Source organism: Bombina bombina, chromosome 5, assembly GCF_027579735.1.
Source record: "Bombina bombina isolate aBomBom1 chromosome 5, aBomBom1.pri, whole genome shotgun sequence".
NCBI classification, from domain to species: Eukaryota; Metazoa; Chordata; class Amphibia; order Anura; family Bombinatoridae; genus Bombina; species Bombina bombina.
This window is the reverse complement of record NC_069503.1, coordinates 430,393,468-430,417,016: the sequence shown is the minus strand read 5'-3', so window position 1 is coordinate 430,417,016 and position 23,549 is coordinate 430,393,468. Positions and strand designations below refer to the sequence as shown.

The 23,549-nt window shown below is 37.5% G+C and overlaps 1 protein-coding gene across 2 annotated transcripts in view; it reads left to right on the top strand.

Annotated features, from left to right (window-relative positions):
* The window catches only part of ZNRF2 (zinc and ring finger 2), a 410,887-nt gene that overhangs the window by 34,384 nt on the left and 352,954 nt on the right, over window positions 1-23,549 (top strand). Inside the window, exon 1 of one of the 2 annotated variants that reach the window (XM_053714274.1) lies at window positions 5,501-6,807. The exons of the other annotated variant lie outside the window; for it this stretch is intronic. Within the exon in view, the coding sequence (XP_053570249.1) occupies window positions 6,369-6,807 (439 nt within the window). The 5' untranslated portion in view covers window positions 5,501-6,368. Of the gene's footprint in view, window positions 1-5,500; window positions 6,808-23,549 lie in introns of those variants that run through there. 2 annotated transcript variants of the gene reach the window in all.

Below are 23,549 nucleotides of genomic sequence, written 5' to 3'. Positions count from 1 at the left end.
TATAAATCGTATTGAGTCTAAGTCGTCTTGTCGGTTGGTCAGCTTGAAGTGGTATTTCTCTAATGTAAGTGCATGTGTTACTGTAGCTTTCCATACCTCCACTGAAGGAAGGTCTGGCTTCTTCCAGTTTAATGGTATTAATTTTTTCCCTGAATTGACCATAATTGTCAAAAGTGTTAGCCTATATTTACAAGTTATTTTAGGGAATGAGTTAAAAAGAAGAGTCCAGCTGTTTAGTGGTAAGGACAGTTGCAAAACTTTCTCAATTTCTCTTTTGATGGCCTCCCAGTAATCTTTTACTATTGGGCATTGCCACCAGATGTGATATGGCGTGCCCCTATCTTGACAGCCTCTCCAGCACATGTCTGAAACTGTGGGAAAAATTTGGTGTAGACGCACTGGTGTATAGTACCACCTGCACATCAGTTTCAAATTCATCTCTTGAATAGAGATGGATGAAGAAGCTTTACTCATGCGTGTGAATATATCATGCCATGTTCGCCTGGGCATAGAGCTTTCTGATTCCTTCTCCCATGCGCTGACATAAGATGGCAGTGTTTTAGAGTATGTAACTAAAATTTGTCTGTGTGTGAGAGATAATATTCCTCGATTTGGTAGAGGGTTGATACATATATTCTCAAATGGGGTAAGAGGTCGAGTTAGATGTGCTTTGGACGGGTGTGTGGTGAGAAAGTGGGATATTTGCAAATACGCTAGCCAATCTTGAAATCTAGGGCCATGTTGAGCAATAATTTCTTCTTGCAATTTCGGTTTTCCTGCTGTGTAAAATTCACAGACAGGAAGAGATTCTCGTATACTTAAGGGATATTCCCCTCTCTTTATAAGGTTAAGTGGATGGAGTGCGTTCCCCATTATTGGGGTCAGCGGGGAGTATGTCGAGGAGATGTGCGGATATTTCTTGATTACCCTATCCCAACATTTGTAAGTTTCCCATGTCGTTGTGGCTACAGTTTTTGGAAGTGCTCTTTGATTGGGAGGGAGCCAGCAGGAGCCTCCTAGCGGAGTATTGTTAGCTAACTGATGTTCTAGCTGGACCCATTCTTTATTGACTGCATTCTTACACCAATCAACGATTCTGGTCAGAAAGGTTGCCTGCCTGTAGTGTTGTAGGTTCGGGGCCCCCATGCCTCCTAATTCTCTTGGACGGTAAAGTGTTGCTGTTGCTATGCGTGGTCGCTTATTTGCCCATATAAACTTGGTTAGCATTTTTTGTATCTGGTAGATTGTTTGTTCCGGGAGGGGAATGGGCAAGGTTTGCATATAATACAAAATTTTTGGTAATATGACCATTTTGATCGCATTAAGTCTACCAAGCCAGGAAAGGAATTTATTGTTCCAAGCTCTTAGCAATGAGGATATATGTAGTTTAAGTGAGTTATAATTAAGTGTTAAAATTTCAGAGATATTAGGAGAGATATGTACCCCAAGGTACTTGATCGCTTTATCTTGTATTCTGAATTGAAATTGCTGTTGCAGAGTTTTTACTGCTGCTGGCTCTAAGTTAATACTCAACAATTCAGATTTAGATATATTTATACTGAAGTTAGAGTAGAGGCCGTACTCTTGTATCAAATGAATAAGGGCGGGGACTGACTCGCTAGGGTGCGTTAGTGTGGTAAATATGTCATCTGCATACATTGTAATTTTGTATTCCGACTGTCCTATCCGATGCCCTGTTATGTGTTCGTTATCCCTAACATATGAGGCTAATACTTCCATGGATAACATGAAAAGTAGTGGAGACAGGGGGCATCCCTGCCTCGTGCCATTTGTTATTTGGAATGGGTCTGAGACTGAGTCATTGAGCTTAACTTTTGCTTGTGGGGTGTTATATAATGAGAAAATCTTCCCAATTAATTCCTGATCAAACCCAAATTTAGATAGAACTTGCTTTAGGAAGTTCCAGCTGAGCCTATCAAAGGCTTTCTCCGCATCCATTGAAATGAATGCGGAGGGTGTGTGCATACGGTGTTTTTGAGAGATTTTTTTTAAGTTTTTTGGCTTTAGAGGAATCTGAATCTGAGGATAAAATATCAGATACATCTTCAAAATCAGAATTTGATAATTCTTCGGTAGAAGAATCAGAAGATAAGACCACTTTTTTAGATTTTTTCATAGATAAAGTCTCAGAATTTTTTGATCCCATTTGTAACCCCTTGGGATTAGGGGCAGGTTTTGCGGATGTTTTCCTTCCTTTACCGCCAGGAATTGAAGTGTCAGCCAAAGTCTGATCAGACTTTGAAAGTAATTTTTTGCTTGCTAAAACAGAGGCAGAAAAGGGTCTTTTCCTTTTAAAAATGGCTTTAGGATTAGGCTGTTGTGACAGGAGTTTGGTTATATGAGACATTATTTTTCCCATAGAGTTATCAATCATAGTCTGCACAGATTGTGCAGTAAGGGGTTCATTAGTTTCAGATATTTGTGACATGTTAAAAAGAATTTTTTTTAAAAATACTAAAGATAACAAATAAATTTGGTACAGAAAAGAACTTCAGTCAATAAAATATATATACCTCAAAAGTATTGTAGGAAAAAATGTTATATAAATGTAATAAGATTCCTACAAGATTGCTATATAAAAGTCTTAAGTGTAAAACTTTAACACCATTTAGTGGTAACTGACTTTAAATTTTTTTTTGGGAAAACGGATAATAAATACTTGTAAAAGTATCCGGTACGACCGTTTGTTGTGACAGAAAGCCCAGCTGATATGAGGGGAGGAAATACGGCTACGTAACAGGGCGGGAAAAAAGGAGGCGGGAGGAAGAGAGAGAGAGAAGCGATGACGATGTAAGATGGCAGACGGCTGCTCGAGTCGCAACAACTGAAAATAGCTTTGCAAGAGAAATTTAAAAGGAAGAAGCTAGGAAGAAGGGGAAAATGAAAGTGATGGGTAGTGTGGCGGTAACTATAAGGAGGAAGGTAACAGGAAAGACAAGTCGACAAAAAAGGAAATTAACATATTTGAATAAATATAAAAATTCATAAAAGAAATACAGAAAATAACTGGTAGAATGTGAGGAAAAACAAATATAAACAATATCAAGGGGGAAATTATTTATATATAAACATTTTTTACATAATATCAAAATATAAAATATTATAATAAGAGCAAAATTTGAAACTTATCCTTCAATGAGCAGCAAAAGAAAGAGGAAGTTGGGGAACGTATTGGACAGTTTATGGAAGCTATGACTTATCCTATTGGTCCATTTTTTCTGTGTTCTCAAAAGTACCCATTTCATTGGCTACTTATGTTTACCATGTTTTATCTATTGTTTTAATGTTTCTTTCACTTATGTATCATTACTTTAAAATGCTGCATTGAGTAGTATAAAGAAAGATATGCAAAATAGGAGTCTCTGGTCTTGTAATAAAATCAGCAGCAGGCAACATCGGCTGCAGCATAGGCTGAGTGAGAACAAGGGCAAAGAGAATGCGCCACTGTGAGGGAGGAGATAGACAACCCTGCTGTAATTAAACTTTGTATTCTAATATATTTGAGCATTCAACAAGCATACGATCACTGGAAAATAGGTTTGTTGTATGTGAGTTTAGTGGGAAGCTACTTTAATGATAAGTCTCTATCTTATTTAGGGTTTCCAGGTGACCAGTATATAAAGGGGGGGGGGCACGCAGGCAGTTGCCTGTAAAGTCACCTCCCTGAAATGAGTTTTTCCAGCTTGGGATGTCTGTATCATGCATATAAAAGAGTGACAGTTACATATGTAAAATGTATTTTGTGACTTGAAAAAGGGTAAATCAAAACTGATAATAGTGAAACAAACAGGAAATGCTTGTTTGTGGGCCACTCGTACCCAGGAACTAGTTGTTGCTGCTATTATATCTCAGACATCCCAACTCTCCCTGAAGTTCAGGGAGTCTCCCTGATTGTAATAGCGGCTCCCTGATGCCAGCAAATGGAATGCAATCTCCCTGAAACTCTAAGTGCCATGATACAATGTGGCCCAAATCCGGAAAAGTGTTTCTTTAAGGAATGCCTTTAAATGCTGGGATGTTATAGAACCCTCAAAGCATGCATCAGTAACCAAAATGCCCCCACTTATTCTAATAAAATAAAAACACAAATACTACCTTATTTACTGCACGTAATTAAACTTCGTATTCTAAAATATTTAAAGGGCCATAATACCCAAATGTTTAAACACTTGAAAGTGATGCAGCATAGCTGTAAAAAGCTGACTAGAAAATATCTCTTGAACATCTCTATGTAAAAAAGTAAGATATTTTACCTCAAAAGTTCCTCAGTAGCCACCTCCCATTGTAAAGGCTTTCTAAGCAGCATTTTAGTGTGTCTGTCCTGGGACAGCTGAAAGGATGAGCATCATGCACTCTCATGCTATTTCACCAATCAGGTAAAGGAAGCTTACTATGAAATCTCATGAGAGTTAAGTCAAATCTCATGAGATCACAGTAAGAGTTCATGACCTCAGCACTGCTGATGCTGATTGGCTGCTGTTCATTTCTTCATTTTTTTTTTTTTTTTTTACCTGCAGCTGGGAGCAGGTGAGTATAACTTTTTACACAGAACTTACTCTGCTGAGCTGAGGAAATTGTGAGGTAAAATATCTTCCTTTTTTACATAGAGATGCTCAGGTGATATTTTCCTGTCAGCTTTTTACAGTTATACTGCATCAGTTTCAAGTGATTTAGCAGATGAGTATTATGTCCTTTTAAGCATTCAACTAGCATATGATCACTGTAAAATAGGTATGTTGTATGTGGTTGTGCAATAAAGCTACTTTTTTTTAATATGACTTTAGTGGGAAACTACTTTAATAATAAGTCTATATCTTACTTAGGGTTTCAAGGTGTCCAATATATAACTGGGAGGTGGGGGGTGGCGGCGCAGTAGCGGGTGAACCCACCTCCCTGAAATGAGTTTTTGCAGGTTGGGATGTCTGATATCGAGAGACTTAAAATAAAGTCGTCCTACATACATTTATCTGTTTATAGCCCCGTTGAAAGACATTGGCAGCCGATGACAGTAACACTTGTTACGCTGCTTACAAATAACAGTGCAATTTAGACATTAGCTGTGATATATGCAGTGCTGTATAGGTGCAGGTACAGAAGACAGACCGCTGCTGTGTACATACAATACATGCATAAGTAGTGCCTACGTTATAAAGCACTAAGATGGATACAGAAACACGAGAAAAATACATCCAGTCGTAATTCGTAATGAGGTTTCCGAAAAGTATAACTAAAACAGCAACACTGCAAAGTCTAACAATTAATAGAGAAAAAGAGGAACTGAGACGTAATTAGCGGAAGGTGGAAAGGTTCAGATATGAAGAGAGGCGTGAGCAAGCAAGGTACAATAACAGAGAAAGGTGAGTCGTGAGGGACAGTAAAGAGGAGGAGTCTCTGGAGCCCGGGGAAGAGGAAAACATGAGATTGGGAGGAGAATACAGTGACATTTGTGGGAGGAGAGAAAGACGGCAAGCACCGTGGAAAGGGAGGGGGGTTTGTGTCTGTTCTGCACTTCCTAAAAGCTGTGTATTAGTGACAGGAGCCTGAGGAGAAGGGCGCAGCTCCCGGCCAGGGAGCACATGGACTAAGGTCAACCACTGACAGAGTTCACCCCGTCTTGTGTATGAAGACACAGATTATTTACACGCAAGGTACATACAGGCACACAATGCATTTCTATTCACCTACTAGGCACTTACACTAACGCACATGATCTACAGCTTGCACGGTCACATTATATCGTCATGTGACTATGGCTATATAAACTGTGAGCTACTGAGAAGCAGTGGAACTTTATTATAGTAATATCCGTACGTGCACTGTGTAAAGGAGAATTGCAGCGCAAACGCTGAATACACAGTTCTACATTAGGCGCCGATATACAGTATAATACAGCACCTGTGTGGAAGTGAGAGAGGATGTAAAACTGCTCTGGGCACTGACTGATCTCACACAATGTGATGGTGTAGGTAACACAGGAGAGTACTACACTTATGCCAGCTGTGTATTGATCAATCTGACAAAGAAGAGCCTTGTCTGTATTGCTTCCTTCTAGCTTTACCTTGAACATAAGGGTGAGTCTGCACACACCTGGATTGTTTACTGTTTTGGCAGTATTTGTTTATTTTTGTTTACATTGGGCTTCTGAGCATTTTTTTTTTTTACTAATGCTGGACTGACTGATTTTATACCCAGGGAAAGAACCATAAACTGGATGTACAAATTGCAAATTGGTTATGTGGACTGTGTGCAGTGGAAAACCAAACCTAAAGGGAGATTGGATATAGATTACTTATACACAAGGGGTTGGTGGAAGAAAGTTAAAACTGGTGCTATATACCCCCCAGTGGATGTGCGGTGACCCATTTAGGTGTGTTCTTGGGATGGGTGCACGGCAGAGCAGCGGAACTGGCTCAGAAGGTCGGACACGGGCATATTCTGGTTCAGACATCCCATCAAGTACTGTCCGGGTGCCCATAAGGATCCCTGCTGGAGTAGTGACCTCTTCTTCCCCTCATGTCAGGTACCATTATAACCCAGGTGGACATTCGGCATCAGCTGGTGCTTCAGATACTCCACAACATATGATCAGCCCTCGGAACCGGTCTGTTGGGGCTAGTAGGAGTCAGGCCCAACTCAGCCAGTCAGCGATTGGCATACCAGGAGCAGCTCAGGACTCTGGCAGCCGCACACCAGAGGAGGGAAGCAGAGAGCGGACAGGCCATGGGGGAGGAGCACGGCTACTGATAGGGTCACTGCCCTCTCACCTCTCCCCACACCTCTTTGGAGGTGAGTACTGTAGCATCATGTGGTGACTCTGTTACACAAGAAGTATTATCAGAAATCACCTGATTGCTTAATCTAGGAATTGTTTATTGGAATTACCTGTAGTGAAGTATCTTGACATTGGTATAGCACACACAAGCATGTTTCAGATCATATTTCCTGTGTCTTGTCACTTGTTTGAGATTTTATTAATTTATTATCATTCATAAAGAGTTTTACTTTTATGACAATGTGGTGAAATTAAGGGAGCATGAGATTGTTGGGGTGTGTGTGGTTTTGTTTTTTTATAGAAAACAATATTTATATAATTTATTGTAATTGGTATCCATGTATCTCTCTATTGTGAAATTCATCACAAAGACTTGTAGAAATGGACTGCAAAATTTTACACTTCTAACCGTCACACTGATGAACTATAGGATACTTAGGTTGTCAGACGGTAGGATATGAACCCCAACATTTTTTATTTCATGATTCAGACAGAGCATACAACTTTATAAAAGCTTCTAAATTACTTCTATTATCAGATTTGCTTCATTTTCATGTTGTTCTTTGTTGAAGAGATATCTAGACAGGTAGCACACGTTTCTGGAGCACTATATGAAAGGAAATAGTGCTGCCATCTAGTGCTCTTGCTAATGTATAACATTGCAAAACTGCTGCCATATAGTGTGTAGTACGAAGAAGATTTGGTAATAGAAATCCATGAAAGAGAAACATTTTGGGATTAATGTCCCTTTAATAAAACTGAGTAGTTGTTGGCTACATACCGTTTTTGTGTGTGCGTATATATATATATATATATATATATATATATATATATAATCTCAAAATATAAACTAACACAGCTACTCCGTGTATGTGTATGTGTATGTATATATATATATATATATATATATATATATATTTTTTTTTTAAAGAATATTAAAGGGCCATGATACCCAAATGTTGAAAAACTTGAAAGTAAAAGCTGACTAGAAAATATCACCTGAACATCTCTATGTAAAAAAAAGAACAATATTTTACCTCAAGAGTAGCCACATCCCATTGTAAAGGACTTCTAAGCAGCAAATCAGTATGTCTGTCCCGGGACAGCTATGGGATTGAGCCTTGTGCACTCTTGTGTTATTTCCCTATTCAGTTTAAGGAAGTTTACTACGAAATCTCATGAGAGTTAAGTCCAATCTCATGAGATCACAGTAAAAGAGTTCATGACCTCAGCACTGCTGATGCTGATTGACTGCTGTTCATTTCTTCATTTTTTTTTTTTTTTTACCTGCAGCTGGGCAACAGCTGAATTATAACTTTTTACACAGAACTTACTCTGCTGAGCTGAGGAAATTGTGAGGTAAAGATTCTTCCTTTTTTACATAGAGATGCTCAGGTGATATTTTCCTGTCGGCTTTTTACAGTTATACTGTATCAGTTTCAAGTGATTTATCATATGAGTATTATGTCCCTTTAATCTGAGATTATATTAATTCCAATGCACAGGCATCATGATGAATTGCTCAGAAAATAGTGACTAGGCTGCTCACAGTATTAATCCCGTTCTAATCTTGTATAAGTGAATTGTGTCACTTTTAGGACCAGTTATTTCCTCCTGTTTTGTATGGACTTCATCTCATGCATTGTACACTAGTAGTATAACAGCTTTAGTAGTAAATAGGACGGAAAAAAAAAAACGTGCAACATCACATTTCTTCTTTTAAACCCAGTGACACAGAAGGTTACAAAAGGTGAACACGTGATTCTTGGAAAACGTTTTAATATGAAAAACAAAAGATATGTAGGAGCCTGGCATAACCTTGTCCATTGTCCCGTTGGGGTTTCCAAGGCAGTTTTTTTTTTATTTTTATTTAAATAAAGTTGCATTAATTTTGTGTTATTTTTTTAATTTATTTCTCTGTTGCTTTCTAAGCTCTTAAAGGGCCACTGTAAGTAAATATTTTCTATGCCTGTTACTAACTAACTACCCCAAATACGCTTTTTATCAATAGCATTTCATTAACATATCTCTACTGTATATCAGAAATCTTGTCTGCAAATATAATTGTTTTCCAAACCCACTCCGTGGGTATCCTTTGCTCTGTACCAATCCGTTTACAATACCTAGGTTTCAAAATGGCGCTTTAAACACAAAGTTATTGGTTTAAGTATTTTGAACACTCAGTGCTGAAAATAGTGGGCAGTATAACGTGACATCATCAGCGAATAAAATATATAACTTTTAGAACGTTATGAAACTTCGTTTTGGAGAAAATATAGGTCAGTAGGTTTTAATTAATGTTTATTAACTTTAATATGTTAGTTGTTTAGCTTAAAAATTATAACAGAAAGTAATCCTTTAAGTTCTTATTTATCATGTCTGCTTTTTTTTTCCTCTGCCACTTTCTTCCTAACTTTTTTTTTTTTTTTTTTTTTTTTTTTAATATCTACGCCTTTATCTCTTTTATTGTACCTTATTTTCTGTTGCCTACAACCTTTCTGTATTCTTTGTATCAATTTTGTGATTTTCTGTTTTCTTATAATGGCAGAATCTCTGGTGTCACAAGGGTCATATGCCAGTCTAAAACAAATAGGAAAATCGTGACCCCCTAAAGTTACATGGTATCCTTTTATTTGGGGAAGATCTGCTTTTTCTGAATGATTCCGAGAAACCTCTATGTAAAGAGGTATTAAAAGCGAGTTACAGACTCTTGGTAACCCCACCTGTCTTTTGGCTGAAAACAGACCTGTGGTTGTCTCTGCCGAAGCAAGAAGGGGAATGACTTGCATTGCACATGCCCATTTCCTGTGTGTTAAAACCACAACTGTACATCTTGTTTGCATCTCATTTAGGGTGTTCAAATTCAATATTTGAGGACTGCAAACAGGCTATGCTTTTATAGTTATTCTAGCTAGGCACAGTGGTTAATGATTATGGCATAGTTTCCATTGATGTAGTAAATCGTGGAAACTGGTAATAAAAACACTTAATTCCATTAAAGTCTATGGGGATTTTTTTTTTAAGTTGCCAAACTTTACCACCTCAGTGGAAACTAGGCCTATGTTGGTCCTACACAAGCAGTAAAATGCCAACATTTTTGCCTGTTTGTGGACCTGATGACTATTTTCTAAGCTGTTGTCGTCCCTATGTTTTCAAGTTTCTAACATAACAGGTGCCGTCCTTCAGAGTTCTAAATGCTTATGTGACCAAACACAAGTTAGCTTGTGTAGAAAAATTAAATATGTTGCAATACGTATCCTATTATTCAGCAGAATAAATAGGAAAAGGGCATGTTAGGTAAAAATAATATGCTCTTTATAGTCGGAACATTTTATTTTTAAAGGGATACTGAACCCAAAGTTTCTTTCATGATTCGGATCGAGCATGCAATTTTTTTAAGCAACTTTCTAATTTACTCTTCTTCTTTTTTTTTTTTTTTCTCCGTTCTCTTGCTATCTTTATTTAATAAAGAAGGCATCTAAGATGAGGAGCCAGACAATTTTTGGTTCAGATACCTGGACAGCACTTGTTTAATGGTGGGTGCATTTAGCCACCAATCAGCAAGCACAACCCAGGTTGTGAACCAAAAATGTGCCGTCTTCTAAACTTTCATTCTTGATTTTCAAATAAAGATAGCAAGAGAATGAAGAAAAATTGATAATAGGAGTAAATTAGAAAGTTGCTTAAAATTGCATGCTCAGTCTGAATCATGAAAGAAAAAAAATTGGGTTCAGTGTCCCATTAAGCAAATTCCCTTCTATTAGTAATTCTAGTACAGGGAGTGCAGAATTATTAGGCAAGTTGTATTTTTGAGGATTAATTTTATTATTGAACAACAACCATGTTCTCAATGAACCCAAAAAACTCATTAATATCAAAGCTGAATTGTTTTGGAAGTAGTTTTTAGTTTGTTTTTAGTTATAGCTATTTTAGGGGGATATCTGTGTGTGCAGGTGACTATTACTGTGCATAATTATTAGGCAACTTAACAAAAAACAAATATATACCCATTTCAATTATTTATTTTTACCAGTGAAACCAATATAACATCTCAACATTCACAAATATACATTTCTGACATTCAAAAACAAAACAAAAACAAATCAGTGACCAATATAGCCACCTTTCTTTGCAAGGACACTCAAAAGCCTGCCATCCATGGATTCTGTCAGTGTTTTGATCTGTTCACCATCAACATTGCGTGCAGCAGCAACCACAGCCTCCCAGACACTGTTCAGAGAGGTGTACTGTTTTCCCTCCTTGTAAATCTCACATTTGATGATGGACCACAGGTTCTCAATGGGGTTAGATCAGGTGAACAAGGAGGCCATGTCATTAGATTTTCTTCTTTTATACCCTTTCTTGCCAGCCACGCTGTGGAGTACTTGGACGCGTGTGATGGAGCATTGTCCTGCATGAAAATCATGTTTTTCTTGAAGGATGCAGACTTCTTCCTGTACCACTGCTTGAAGAAGGTGTCTTCCAGAAACTGGCAGTAGGACTGGGAGTTGAGCTTGACTCCATCCTCAACCCGAAAAGGCCCCACAAGCTCATCTTTGATGATACCAGCCCAAACCAGTACTCCACCTCCACCTTGCTGGCGTCTGAGTCGGACTGGAGCTCTCTGCCCTTTACCAATCCAGCCACGGGCCCATCCATCTGGCCCATCAAGACTCACTCTCATTTCATCAGTCCATAAAACCTTAGAAAAATCAGTCTTGAGATATTTCTTGGCCCAGTCTTGACATTTCAGCTTGTGTGTCTTGTTCAGTGGTGGTCGTCTTTCAGCCTTTCTTACCTTGGCCATGTCTCTGAGTATTGCACACCTTGTGCTTTTGGGCACTCCAGTGATGTTGCAGCTCTGAAATATGGCCAAACTGGTGGCAAGTGGCATCTTGGCAGCTGCACGCTTGACTTTTCTCAGTTCATGGGCAGTTATTTTGCGCCTTGGTTTTTCCACACGCTTCTTGCGACCCTGTTGACTATTTTGAATGAAACGCTTGATTGTTCGATGATCACGCTTCAGAAGCTTTGCAATTTTAAGAGTGCTGCATCCCTCTGCAAGATATCTCACTATTTTTGACTTTTCTGAGCCTGTCAAGTCCTTCTTTTGACCCATTTTGCCAAAGGAAAGGAAGTTGCCTAATAATTATGCACACCTGATATAGGGTGTTGATGTCATTAGACCACACCCCTTCTCATTACAGAGATGCACATCACCTAATATGCTTAATTGGTAGTAGGCTTTCGAGCCTATACAGCTTGGAGTAAGACAACATGCATAAAGAGGATGATGTGGTCAAAATACTCATTTACCTAATAATTCTGCACTCCCTGTATATACAGCCATGTATGCATTATCCTCATTTGGTTGCACTCTGTATCCTCACCTAGAGCGGCACAGCAGTATATCTTTGAATACATCTGCAGTGGTAAAACACATAATAAAAGAAAATAATTTATATTAAAAATGTTTAAAAGAAATAAAATAATTTTATATTTTTATTCTTCAATGTCACTTTTAAAAGGAGTTGAAAGTCTAATGGGAAATTCACAGTACGTTAATTTAATTTTAAACTTGAATAGAAAACAGTAGTTTGATTTACATCAATTTGCAAAGTTTGGAAGTTATCACACCTTTTCTGATACATTCTCAAATTTTTATTGCACATGCGACATGGTGTGCGTAAGCCTGTAGGATGTATGTGCGTGTATTCCCCTATTGTGTGAGCTTTGAGTGGTGCTGGTCAACACCTTGCAGTATTCACAAAAGATGAAAGTGTGTATATATATGACCTACCTCCTATATGCTTGGTGATTTTGGTTACACACATTTTCAGGTGTACTGTCATGATCAACTCATGATAGGTACAAGTTTCTGGAATGTTAGGAGTTAATGTTTTTCTCCTTTTATCCTTGTGAAAGAATGTAATGCTTGGTTCCTAGACAGTTATACATCTGTGTGTACAAGGTCAGACTACACAGTGCCTCAGTTAACCCTTGTACCCACTTTAATAATTCCGTTTTATCTGGTGTGGTATGGTCATGACCTATACAAGAGACAGGTTCAGACTGACAATGCAATTAAAAACAAAACAAAACCCCCAAATGGTTTATTTCTATTACAAAATGTTGTTCTTTTGGTATCCTTTGTTGAAGAGCATGCATAGGTACCCTCAGGACTCTATACCTCTTTAATAATTATATTGCATAAAAACTGTTACTCAAGAACTTTAATAAAAGCAATCGCACAAAAACATGAGATTTTTCACTGTTGACTGTTCGAGCAGGTGTAAGCTGTTTAGTGCAGGTTCACACCGTATACAAATAGATGCTCCGTATGTAACCGTAAAGGTGTTTATTAGAAGCAGTTCTGCTAATACGTGTGCATAGTAAAACTGCTTCTAATTTAAAATGAACCATTTAACAGAAAATTCTAAAGCAGTACAGTGTAATTGCTTAGCTAGGGATCTTTTGAGAATTTTGTAAATTATCTTATGTTGGAATAGAATCTGCATTTAGACAATATCGTAGGAAAAATTTGTTTTGAGCAGCCAAGAGCGCCTAAAATATTTAGTTTCATGTATTTAAAATACATTTTCTTTAATATTCCCAACTCCATTTATTTATTTTTTACAGACTTCCTTTTCATTAATTTAACCTTCATATTTGCAACAATTATTTTCATTCCTTGTGAGCTTTCCCTGTGTAATTTATAAGAAACCAGATTACATCTAATTTTATGTGAAGGTAAGCATACATGTTTAATTAAAGGAAACATCTGTAATATTTCCCCTGATCTGTATGACTAGTTTTTAATTGGATAACAATTTAATGAACATATCTGAATCAATCTCAGGCATACATGAAAAGGATAGCATATGTTTTCAAGTATATATGAAATCTTGTCACCCAGAATGTATATTCTACGCTGCATCTTTTCTCTATTGACTTTCCTAGTAAATTGAAAATGCCTCCGGTCACATGCTTAAAATTGCATGCTCTATCTGAATCATGAAAGAAAAAAAAAAATGAGTTTACTATCCCTTTTAGTTATTTTAATACTTGTGTCCTTTTTTTAATGAGTATTTGCAAGCTGTGTTGACCATTTTCTTTAAGATCGGTCATTAAATCACTTCCAAGGTCAAAACCAGAATAGCACATTTCATACACAACCCTTAGACACTACTAGCATTAGAGTTTTACTGTTGACTCATTACATTTTACAAGACTTGCTAGTTGATGGGTTAGCTATTTGAATTACCTATAATTATATTGTAGTCCAAGCTGTTTACCATTTATGGTACAGTATTGTTTCACTACAAAGTGCTTCGTTATGTCACAACTTTCGCATGGGGAAAAATTCTACATTTTTTTTTTTTTTTTTTTTTTTAAATTTTATTCTTAAATCCCTATTTCTGGTTCCAATTTTTTTTAATAACCCCACAAATATGTGAATTACGTTAAAAGGCCATTATTGTGATAAAATGTAATTTTATCACTAACACTGCAATTGTATGTGTTTAACCCCCACAAAGGAGTTAAACACAGAAAATACCGCTCGAGAGCTGCAGAGCACTGCTGGCTCTGAGCAGAAACTTCCTCTAATCCAGCACTAGTAGCATGACCCAGCTGTGTAACTACTGCTGATTAGGTAAGCTACAGATTTCACTTGGGACCAGCAGTGCTCTGTGGCCCCTTGAACAATACTGCAACTGTGTTTAACCACTTAGCAGGGGTTAAACACATAGAGTTGCAACTAGTTAGAGCATATCCTTTTATCACTATAATGGCCCTTTTAAAGAAGCCTCATAGCATGACATACAGTTTCATTCAACAGTGGGGAGACCCTTTCAGCTTAAAAAATAAACAAAAACACTATGTGAGTTAACATGTATTTTTCTACAAAATGAGTCCAAACAACATCATATATTTTTTATGCTTATTAAAAAAGAAATGCAGAAAATTACTACCATGAATGCATATTGTACAAGAAAAAACTTAGCGATACACATGAGAACCGTGGGAAAGATTGTATTTTTGAGTGGAAACTTCTTCAAACTTTGAAAAAAATTAATTAACAAGTTTCTCGCTCTATCAAATAATGAATAAAAAACATGCATGTTTATCAAAATTATGCAAAAGGCCTTCCTTTTGTGCTGTGTTGTTGCCAGGTGCTCTGATGAAGAAATGGTGCTGTAGATGTAGATATTTTTTGCATGTGTTCTGGCTTATTTACCACATTGCTTACTGTGGAATTCTCCAGCAAGTAGATGGAGAACTTTTGTACTGTGATTAGTGTGCAGACTTTTGCTGGTGAGATGCATCTGCATAGATTTGTTTTAATGTATTTATTTTTAAATAGCAATTCTAGGTCTGAGTTGCAGGGAAAATATGGGTTTAACATTTTTTTCACAACAGTCAACACTTCTGAGATATGTAACATATTTTTTTTTGTCACATGCTCAATATCTCTTTTTTTTTTTTTTTCCCCTTCCAAATAGGGCTGTAAGTAATAAACAAACAAGAACACAAAACATTGTAATGATCACGCCAGCTAGCCATCTCTGTAATGTGTAACTATGTTATACAATCTGCGGCCATCATATGATCTGTTGTCAAACACTTGTTATCAGATGTTCTTATTGCTCAATGTTTATGCCAAAAGTCCAGTTCAGAAGTCAGTTAAAATCCCAGTGTTGAAGGCTTCATCTAGATCAAAGTGGAATAAAACTTGACTTGTGATATTGTAACATTATATTTTGCTAATGTAGACTTCCCTAGCTATTTTGTTTTACTACTCGCAGATTATAAAACCTGCAAAACTCCGTATTTTTTTTAACAAAGACAAACATCTTGCCTTAAAGGGACAGTCTACATCAGAATTTTGTTATTGTTTTTAAAAAATAAATAAATAGATAATCCCTTTTATTACCCATTCCCCCACTTTTTACCTCTGTGATTACCTTGTATCTAAGCCTCTGCAGACTGAAACCTTATTTCAGTTCTTTTGACAGACTTGCATTTTATCCAATCAGTGCCCTCTCATAAGTAACTCTACGGGCGTGAGCAGAATGTTATCTATATGGCACACATGAAGTAACGCCCTCTAGCTGGGAAAAACTGTCAAATGCATTCAGATAAGAGGCCGCCTTCAAGGGCTTAGAAATTAGCATATGAGCCTACCTAGGTTTTGAATCATGAAAGATTACATTTTAAACTTTGGAACAGTGTACTCAGGGAAGAGGCTGATAATAATTCATTGTATTTAAAGCTTATTCATGAACACTCTTTAAAGAGTCTCACTCTCACTCTCTCTCTCTCTCTCTCACACACTCTTTCACTCTTTCACTCTTTCACTCACACACTTACACACTCACACACTCACACACTTACACACTCACACACTCTCTCTCTTTCACTCTTTCACACACTCACTCACACACTCTCTCACTCACACTCTCTCACTCACTCTCTCTCGTTTTAATAGTAGGTATTTTTAAACCATTTAATATACTTTAGCAGGTAACAGTGTACTCATGGAAGAGGCAGATAATAATTCACTGTATTTAAAGCTTATTCATGAACACTCGTTAAAAAGAGTCTCTCTCGTTTTAATAGTAGGTATTTTTAAACCATTTAATATACTTTAGCAGGTAAACTTGTTCACTGACTGAGAACACTTTAAAGGGGCAGTAAACACATTGAGATTTTTATATAAAAATCTTTAGTTATACACAATGAAATAACTTTGCATTTTTATTATTTATCCCCCCCCCCCTTTTCATGTAATTCTCAAAACTTGAAATGTGCCATGAAGCCTTCACAAGGCTAACCCTGCTAATATCTGTCCATGATTGGCTTTATCAGATAACTTCTTTCCCTTTTAAGGTAAAGAAAAACTACAATAGCGTTAATATAGTAAAATATAAGGTTGCAAGATTTCAAGTTTGCACTTGTACCTTCACATATGATTCAAAATGTTTTAGTGTATAATGTCCCTTTAAAAAAAATAATTGCGGTTTAAAAAAAAAAGGGGTTTTCACGTCAGCTCCCACTGTAACCACACACCCCCTGTAACCCCCATAAGCCCCTCTCTGTAACCTACATAAGTCCCATCAGCTCCCACTGTAACCCCCCCAATAAGCACCGCCTGTAACCACCATCACCGCCTGTAACCCACATCATCCACAGCGCTCCCCGGTAAGCCGGCCCCCCTCCCTGTAACCCGCATCAGCCACAACGCTCCCCGGTAAGTTGGCTCAATGTACCAAGTCGGCGTCCCTCCTGTACGTCATAGGTGAGGTCAAAGGGGGCGGGTCTAAAAATAGCATACTCTCGCGGTTTTAAAACCGCTGCGATTAATCACTGTTTAAAATCGCATCCGCGATTAATTGTGCAGCCCTTCTTTGAATACATCATTATATCTAGCATTTATTTGCTGTATAATGTCCCTTTAAATTATGGTGATTTTAGATTATTGGTCATGTTTATATTTAGCTTGAGACGATTATTTATGGGTTATATAGGAAATTACAATCTTAGGAACCAAGTTTGTTATAGGTCCTCATATAGATTTATTTATTACACACACAAACACATACCTGTTCCTGAGGTGTAAGATATTAGTGGATGACTAAAAAAATTTACTTTTTTCCCTGTATTTAACATCATTTAATGGACTAGTAACTCCCCGCTCCCTCTTTGGACTCGTAGCATTTCTCCCCTGACTAGTAAAACTATAGTGATATTTACACACACACACTACTTGCAACAAGCAAACCCTTCCATAAAGGGATAGGAAAGTTCAAAACTAAATTTGCAAGAAACCAATACAGCATATAATTTTAAGACACTTTTTTAAAATCATTCTATTTTCAAATGTGCTTTGTTCTCTTGATATCCTTTGCTGAAAATTAATACACACATAACTTACACTAGTGGGAGCTAGCTGGTGATTGTTGCCTGCATACATTTGTCTCATGATTGGCTAACTAGATGTGTTCAACTTGATTCCAGTAGCGTAATGCTGTTTCTTCAGAAAAGGATTAACATGAGAATGAAGCGTATTTGAAAATAAAAGTAAATTTGATAAGTAAAAATGGAAAAATCCACCCTAAATCTCATTTAGGTCATTTAGGCCAGGGTTTTCTAAAGCCATGGCTATGCTATCATCAAATGTGTCACTTCCTGGTTACTTAAAAATATAAAAAAAATCTACTGTATTTAGACCCATCACTAATTTTGAACGTCTTTTGTAATAATGATAAAAAGATAACTAAAACTATCACAACCTTTATATAAAATCTTGCTTAAATCTCATTCTCCCTCCCTTCATATACCAAAAATTGGGATAAAGAAATAGGCCACTGGCCACTCCACTTCAGCTCACATATTTAAGACTTGGCTTAAGAATACCTCCAAGTCAGCTTTATAGTCAGAAACCAATATGAAACTTTTGACTAGATGGTACCTTACTCCTTGAAAGATTACCATGTACCACATCTGGTGGAGCTGTAGTAAAGTTCAAATATATTGGTCCCAAATAACAGATATTACAATTATTGGCCAAACTATTATTTCTTCCTCGGATTTTAGTTTTGTTTAATCAAATACTAAAACTCAATTGAAAAATCAAGAGAACTCTGTCAAATGTTATTAAAGGGACAGTCAACCTAAAAATTCTGCTAAGTGATCTATATAAAGTGTAAATCGATCATTATGTACAAATGTAGCCCAGTTTTGTGATCTTTATGGTTTGCAAGTGAAAGCACTTACTGTTCGCGCCGCTGCCATTTGAAAATGTCTGTTTGGCCCCTCCCCTATTTAGTCATCGCCTACATCTGGAGAGCGTGCCTAGAATCATAGTGACGCCCCCCTGATGCGATCCCATCATTGAAATCTCGTTATCATGTGCACGATTGCGAGATTTCAATTTGTTTACATCAGAACAGTTGTTCTGATGTAGACACGTTAACCCTGGCACAAAAGGGTTAATGCATATAAACAGCTTATCCTTAAAGGAATACTAACTTTTACTAAATTTAGTATAAAAAACCACATATAATAAGTAAGATGCATGAAGTAAGAATTACTGACCTACAAATGTTGAAAAACGAAGCCGCATAACGTTAGAAAAAGCATCTTTATTTTTGGATGATTACATCATAATATCCAGCCCCCAATTTTTGGCACTACCTGTTTTAAAACTATAACCAATCATATTTGGTATTTTTGCATATCATTATCAGACTAAATAGTTCTCATTCGCATGTGCATTATCAACTATTGAAGCCGAAATCGCCCTTAGCTAGATTGGAATCACCTTGCTCTTTTTAGACCAAAATCTATGCAATTAGTTCTCCAGGCTTTCTATGTACAATAGAAACACTATTAGCCTGCACAACCTGATCTTCAAAGCACTGCTGGATCTTATGATGTACAATCAATAGAGCAGGTCTTCTATGTTCCAGGCAGTCTTTAGTGGAGTGACATTTGCAGTGACAATGTGCAATCTTGCGCATGCGCAGAGAGAATTTTAGGCGCCATATTCCAACTGCAGTTGACAGCCAGGATTGGAGAGGAGCAAAGTATACCCACGGAGTGGGTTTGGAAAATAATTAATTTTATTAAAGAAGATTATGGCGATATGGTAAAAATCTCATAATGAGATCCTATTGAGAACATGCTTATTTTGGGTAGTTAGTTCGTAACAAGCATCATTAAATTTTGCTTACAGTGTCCCTTTAAAGGAACATAAACAATAAACAAATGCTAGATAGAATTATGCATTCAATGAAAAGATTAGTCTGAGAATAACATGTAGATGTATTTTTTAAGTTTCATTAGCTGTTTAAATAGTGACAAAATAAGTGTAAAATTTTAGTGTCTATAAAACAATGGGAGCTGCCACGTTGTAACTTAGGTTACCTTCTCTGCTTTGGCCAATTAGAGACCGTTATAAATAGGTCACTAGAGTGTGCAGCCAATGGCTGTGTGGAATATAAGTGTTCTGCACTTTCATTTTTTACAGGAACTGAAAAGCTCACAATTTCAGAATGGAATTAAAGGAAAAAGGGGACAAAATAAATAAAGTATATTGCAGACTCGCAGGGGGTGTCAACCCGATCGTATGTGATCAGGCTGATTGCTGTACGCCGCCTCAGAGGTGGCGTACGAGTTAAGGAGCAGCAGTCTTAAGACAGCTGCTTCTTAAATCCTGTTTCCAGGGAGCCTGAAGGCTCGTGCGGAAAGATGTATCTTGTCCCATTCGAGCCATGATAAATCGTCCCCAATGAGAGAGAGAGAGCAGATAACATTAAATGTTATCTTATTTCATATAAGTTGAAAAGTATTAAAGCGTTAATCACTGTTTCTTTATTTTCTATTGATATAATTTTTTTTCTCTACTATTTTGTTTACTTAAAGTGAATGTAAATTTGGATGCTAAAGTGCCCGGTTTTTAAAACTTTGATTATAAACAGGGGCACTTTAATTCATCAAAATTTACATTTCACTCCTGTTGTGACAAAAAACTTACCTTTTAAACTTCACAGCAGCTCCAGCTTCCTCCGGTCTCACAAGCCATTTCTGATGTCAGAAATGATTGACAGGTCATCCTCCAATCACAGCTTCCCCCCGGGGGATTCAGTGTCTGATTCACTGCTGTGATTGGAGGAAGCCGGATGCCTCATTTTAGACCCAGGAAGAGGCTTTGAAACTGGGTGGAGGAAGCTGGAGCTGCTGTGAAGATTAAAAGGTAAGTTTTTTTTTTTTTTTCACAACAGGAGTGAAATGAAAATATTGATGAATTAAAGTGCCCCTGTTTTTAATCAAAGTTTTAAAAACCTGGCACTTTAGCATCAAAATTTACATTCACTTTAAGAAATATGACATTTATTTTCAAATCTTTATTGTACATGTCCAACGGTGATATTATCTACCAAACTTAGTACTCTACAGAGGAGATGATTCAAGAGATATGGCGATTGGTGCGTATGCGTTATTTTGCCCACAATTGAAGGCAAATTACTTTGATAAATTTAGCCCCATGTATTGTATGTTTCTGTTACAATTTTAAACAACTTTTCAAATGTTATGTTCTATCCAAATTATGAATTGCATGTACTGGGTTTCCTGTCTCTTTAACCCCTTAATGACCGAGGACGTACGCCATACGTCCTCAGAAAAAAGGCAGTTAACGCCTGAGGACGTATGGCGTACGTCCTCGGTTTGGAAAGCAGCTGGAAGCGATCCTCATCACTTCCAGCTGCTTTCCGGTTATTGCAGGATGCCTCAATATCGAGGCATCCTGCAATAACAATTTTTACCCCTCCGGTGCAGAGAGAGCCACTCTGTGGCCCTCTCTACACCGGACATCGATGGCCGCAATCGTTGGTGGGTGGGAGCTGCAGTGGGAGGCGGGTGGGCGGCCATCGATGGTTTCTGACACACAGAGGGGGGCGGGATCGGGGGCGGCAAAGTCAGGGGCGCGCATAGACACGCGCGCGTGCACGGGGGGCGGCGGGCGGCGCGTGCACGGGGAGCGGCGGGCGGGCGTGTGCACGGGGAGGGAGCGGGTGGGAACCACTTACACTACACTATGTAAGTGGGAGGAAGAGGGGGAATACATGCCCCAAAAAAAGTAATCTAAGGGATCTGGGAGGGGGTGGGGGTAGGGGTTGGTCGTGGGGAAGCTACACTACAGAAAACCATACAAAAATAAAATAAAAAACAGAAAATATATTGTAAACTGGGTACTGGCAGACAGCTGCCAGTACCCAAGATGGCCCCCAATAATGCAGAGGGGGGGGTTAGAGAGCTGTTTTGGGGGGGATCAGGGAGGTTGGGGGCTAAGGGGGGATCCTACAAAGCATATGTAAATATGCTAAAGATTTTTTTTATTTTTTTTTAAAAAAAAACACGTTTATTTTAGTACTGGCAGACTTTCTGCCAGTACTTAAGATGGCGGGGACAATTGTGGGGTGGGGGAGGGAAGGGAGCTGTTTGGGAGGGATCAGGGGGTCTGATGTGTCAGGTGGGAGGCTGATCTCTACACTAAAGCTAAAATGAACCCTGCAAGCTCCCTACAAACTACCTAATTAACCCCTTCACTGCTAGCCATAATACACGTGTGATGCGCAGCAGCACTTAGCGGCCTTCTAATTACCAAAAAGCAACGCCAAAGTCATATATGCCTGCTATTTCTGAACAAAGGGGATCCCAGAGAAGCATTTACAATTATTTGTGCCATAATTGCACATGCTGTTTGTAAATAATTTCAGTGAGAAACCTAAAATTGTGAAAAATTTAGCGTTTTTTTTAATTTGATCGCATTTGGCGGTGAAATGGTGGCATGAAATATACCAAAATGGGCCTAGATCAATACTTGGGGTTGTCTACTACACTACACTGAAGCTAAAATTAACCCTAGAAGCTCCCTACATGCTCCCTAATTAACCCCTTCACTGCTGGGCATAATACACGTGTGGTGCGCAGTCGCATTTAGCAGCCTTCTAATTAGTAAAAAGCAAAACCAAAGCCATATATGTCTGCTATTTATGAACAAAGGGGATCCCAGAGAAGCATTTACAACCATGTATGCTATAATTGCATAAGTTTTTTGTAAATAATTTCAGTGAGAAACCTAAAGTTTGTGAAAAAGTTAACAATTTTTTTTATTTGATCGCATTTGGCGGTGAAACGGTGGCATGAAATATACCAAAATGGGCCTAGATCAATACTTTGGGATGTCTTCTAAAAAAAATATATATACATGTCAATGGATATTCAGGGATTCCTGAAAGATATCAGTGTTCTAATGTAACTAGCGCTAATTTTGAAAAAAAGTGGTTTGGAAATAGCAAAGTGCTACTTGTATTTATGGCCCTATAACTTGCAAAAAAAGCAAAGAACATGTAAACATTGGGTATTTCTAAACTCAGGACAAAATTTAGAAACTATTTAGCATGGTTTTTTTTTGGTGGTTGTAGATGTATAAAAGATTTTGGGGGTCAAAGTTAGAAAAAGTGTGTTTTTTTCCATTTTTTCCTCATATTTTATCATTTTTTTTATAGTAAATTATAAGATATGATGAAAATAATGGTATATTTTGAAAGTCTATTTAATGGCGAGAAAAACGGTATATAATATGTGTGGGTACATTAAATGAGTAAGGGGAAAATTACAGCTAAACACAAACACCGTAGAAATGTAAAAATAGCCTTGGTCCCAAACGGACAGAAAATGGAAAAGTGCTGTGGTCATTAAGGGGTTAAGCAAAATAATTCTTTAACATCAAATTGCAGATTGTTTCAAACTACAAGTGTTATTATTTTAATCTAAGGGAAAGCAACAGTCCCTTATTGCTTTGTAATATTTCACACTTGTTATTAGCATACTTGTCAGACTCTTAGCTTGTAGTTTAACAACTGTAGGGGAATTTCCCTGAACGAGAACTTTGTGCTTGGTCTGTACTAACATGTTGCTGCTTCTTTATGTTAACTATTTCATGTCTATACAAGTCAGGTAGGCACTGGAACCCAGCAATACAAGTCTGTCCATAGCAACAAATCTGACTTCAGGGCTGAATTGTGCTTAGTTGACTTTGTACTTGATTATTATTTTTTGGTAAATTTGATTTTAAACAGATATTTCACATCTCAGTATCTGACATACAAATCTTCAGTGTATTAACAGTCTGATCATACACACTTTGTGACAAGTTTTAGCGTTAAGCTTAAAAAGATAAGAATGC